This window comes from Dama dama, chromosome 1, assembly GCF_033118175.1.
Source record: "Dama dama isolate Ldn47 chromosome 1, ASM3311817v1, whole genome shotgun sequence".
Taxonomy (NCBI): domain Eukaryota; kingdom Metazoa; phylum Chordata; class Mammalia; order Artiodactyla; family Cervidae; genus Dama; species Dama dama.
In genome coordinates this window covers 48,359,623-48,363,137 of record NC_083681.1, presented here as the reverse complement: position 1 = coordinate 48,363,137, position 3,515 = coordinate 48,359,623, and the positions used below count along the sequence as shown (strand labels likewise).

General features: G+C 37.1%; 1 protein-coding gene across 1 annotated transcript; it reads right to left on the bottom strand.

The window, feature by feature from the left end:
• Window positions 1-1,400: 1,400 nt before the first annotated feature.
• On the bottom strand, window positions 1,401-2,336 carry LOC133054106 (olfactory receptor 51B2-like). The gene has a single exon (XM_061138784.1). The coding sequence runs from the start codon at window positions 2,334-2,336 to the stop codon at window positions 1,401-1,403; it is 936 nt and encodes a 311-aa protein (XP_060994767.1).
• Window positions 2,337-3,515: the final 1,179 nt, after the last annotated feature.

Genomic DNA, 3,515 nt, shown 5'->3' with positions numbered 1-3,515 from the left:
AGTAGAATGGGGACTTATGGGTTAATGCATACAGCGTGTCTGCTTGGGATAATGAAAACCTTTTGGAAATAAGGATGATAGTTAAATATTGTGAATTAATTTCATGAAACTGTACACTTAGAATGGCAAATTTTACATTATATACATATTAAATGCAATATATATATAAACCACAATAAAAATAATTCAATACATTCATTCTATTTCATTAAATTTATTGTGAAAGTTGTAAAAGGAAAGTTTTGAGATTAGAAATTATTTATAGGATAAGACATTAAAAGGTTTATCACTGTTTTACATGTGTGCAAACACACACAAATGCACATATATTATATATATGTATTATTCTTTCTTGAGAGAAAAATTAAATATATATATATAGTACATATATTACAGTACTATTTTTCCTATTTATAAATTAACAAAATTAATAGCAACCAATAATTGCTTTTCAGCTGGTACATCTATTCTTCAACTAGTGTAAAACAGAAACTCAGGGTTATCTTTCCTTCCTTCCCAACCTTTTTTCCTGTTATTCTAAAAAGAAAAAAAAGAAAAGAAAAGAAAGAAAAAATCCTATAAATCTTATTCAATTTAGATCCTAAATTCATCTCATGTTAATCCATTACCTCCCATCTCTATTTTCTTAAACTGAGCTGGTATTACCTCTTTTTAAAACTACTGTTAACACCCTCTGATTCTATCTTCTGTTTGTCTCCATCTCCATCAAACTAATTCACAAGTTCAGAGATACTCTGGCATAAAGATTTGTAAATGACACTCTATCACTTGGAAAGCAAATCCTGCATTGAAATATAGTACTTTTGAGATAGAGTTTCATGCTCTAGTTCATCTTTGTATGACCCTCAAATGAAGCTGTGATTACCTACTTTCCTTATAGACTGTGGTTGTCCCAGACTGGACATCCAGCTTGAACTTTTCTAAACTGTTACTTAACACTTGTTAAAAATATGGAATCTGAATTTCCCTATCTTTCCTGGTTATTAAAGTATTTGTTATATTTAGATATATTACCTATCTCCAAATTCTACCTACCTAGAAATTACCTATGGATTCCCAGGTGGCTCAGTAGTAAAGAATCAGCCTGTCAATGTAGGAGACGAGGATTCTATCTCTGGGTTGGGAAGATCCCCTGGAGTAGTAAATATCAACCCATTCTAGTATTTTTGCCTGGGAAATCTCATGGACAGAGGAGCCTGGTGGGCTACAATCCATGGGCTTGTGAAGAGTCAGACATGACTGAGCACATATGCAGAAATCACCTATCTATATCGCACTCCTGCTCAACGTAGCTTGTATCTTTATGTAGTAATTGAAGCCTATCTTACTCTGAAAAAGGCCTAGACATCCTGGAGCTTTCAAAATTCTGAAATAAAAGTTCAAGCTCTACTGTGCACAGAAAATAGGTGAAAAATGCTTCTCTGAATCTGCTTGGTCTTGATGCTATATATGAGAGGATTCATGAATGGAGGAAAGAGAAAGTAGACATAGCTCATGGTAACATGGACCATATGTGGTGCATGCGCCCCAAACCTGTGGATGAAAGTCAGGCCAATCACAGTGATGTAAAAGACGAGGACACAGCTGATATGGGAGACACATGTGTTGAGAGCCTTAGCTCGCTCCTCTCCAGAGGCAATGCCCATCACTGTCTTAAGGATTAGGATATAAGAGACAAAGATCATTAGAGCATCTAGGAAGAAAGTCAAAGCAACCAGAATAATTGGGTACACACGATTAAATGTAATATCAGCACAGGCAAGTTTCATGACATCTTGGTGGAGGCAAAAGGCATGGGAAAGAACATGGGAATGGCAATATGGGAACCAATAGAGTGGCAGAATTGGAGGCAAAAGGGATAAAAAGCCTCTCATTAGTACTCCAAGGCCTATCTTCATCATTTGATTGTTGGTAAGGATAGAATTGTACCTCAGAGGGATACAGATAGCAATGAAACGGTCATAGGCCATGGCAAGCAAGATACCAGATTCTACAATGGAAAGGGAGTGAATGAAGTAGGCCTGCAGAAAGCAGGCTCCAGGGCTTATTTCTCTGTGATTGCCCCATAAGAGACCCATTACAGTTGGCATTGTGGTTAATGTAACTGTCAGATCTGTGGCTGCCAGCATGGCAAGGAAACAGTACATGGGTTCATGGAGACTCCGGTCATCCTTGATGAAATAAAGGAGAGTGCCATTGCCAAGAAGCACAGAGATATAGACTGCGAAGAAGGGGATGGAGATCCAGTGATGAGCTGCCTCCAGACCTGGGAAGCCAGTCAGCAAGAAGTGGGCAGCACTAGTGTTAGGCCACATAACATGTCCACAGGTGGAGAGCAGCCTTCTGGAAACCTTTTATGCAGAAACCCAAAGTTTTCGATTTGCAATATCTCCTTGTGGGAATATATCACACAAAATTTCAATTATACCCTTTGTAGTTAAGAGAATTAATTTGTATATGTGTGGTTTTGCAACTGTTTTCTTTTAGAAGGGGGTTCCCTGGTGGCTCAGACAGTAAAGCGTTTGCCTGCAGTGTGGGAGACCTAGGTTCAATCCCTGGGCTGGGAAGATCCCCTGGAGAAGGAAACAGCAACCCACTCCAGTACTCTTGCCTAGAAAATTCCATGGATGGAGGAGCCTGGCGGGCTACAGTCCATGGGGTCGCAAAGAGTCGAACACGACTGAGCGACTTCACTTCTTCTTTTAGAAGAATAATAGAGATGCATAGACTGTACTAAGGAAGAGGGATAATGGTGTTTTCCTAAGTTATGTATAATATTATGTTAATGGATAAAATGTTCATAATTAAAACAAGCAAACAAAAGCACAAGGCCCCACTCTTATGTATATGCTGGAAAATGTTTGAAGGAATAATAGTAACAAAAAAGAAGATAGAGTACTTCCCTGGTGGTCTAGTGGTTAAGAATCCACTTTGTGAGGGTGCAGTTCAATCCCTGATTGAAGAACTAAAATCCCACATGCCATGCAGCAAACGAAAAAGAAAGATAGATATACAAAAATGGACATGCCATGCAACAAATGAAAAAGAAAGATAGATATACAAAAATGGACAATAATATTGCTTCATTAGATTTTCTTTTTGCTTGATTGTAAATTTTTTAATACATTTAAGCTTGACTTTTTAATACATTTAAGCTTAAAATATGTTTAAGCTTATGATAGAAACATAAAGTCTCTATCACAATCATGATAGAGACAGTTTTTGTTAGAAAATGTTTGTTTCATTTTGAAATTGAGTGTTTTTGGTTTATGGAATTCTAAACAAAAACCATAAACAGTCTATGCAGTAAGGGACAAGAGCAGACATGTCACCTTTAGACTAAAGGAATTCAGTTTTTCGAAACCATGTCATGGATACCCCATTAGAAACTTCAAACTCACCTTGACATATTTGTCTTAATAAAAAAATCTATGCTATAGGTGTTGATCATCCAGGGTAGTGGATGCCCCACTTTGCAGATCTGTAGAAAAATC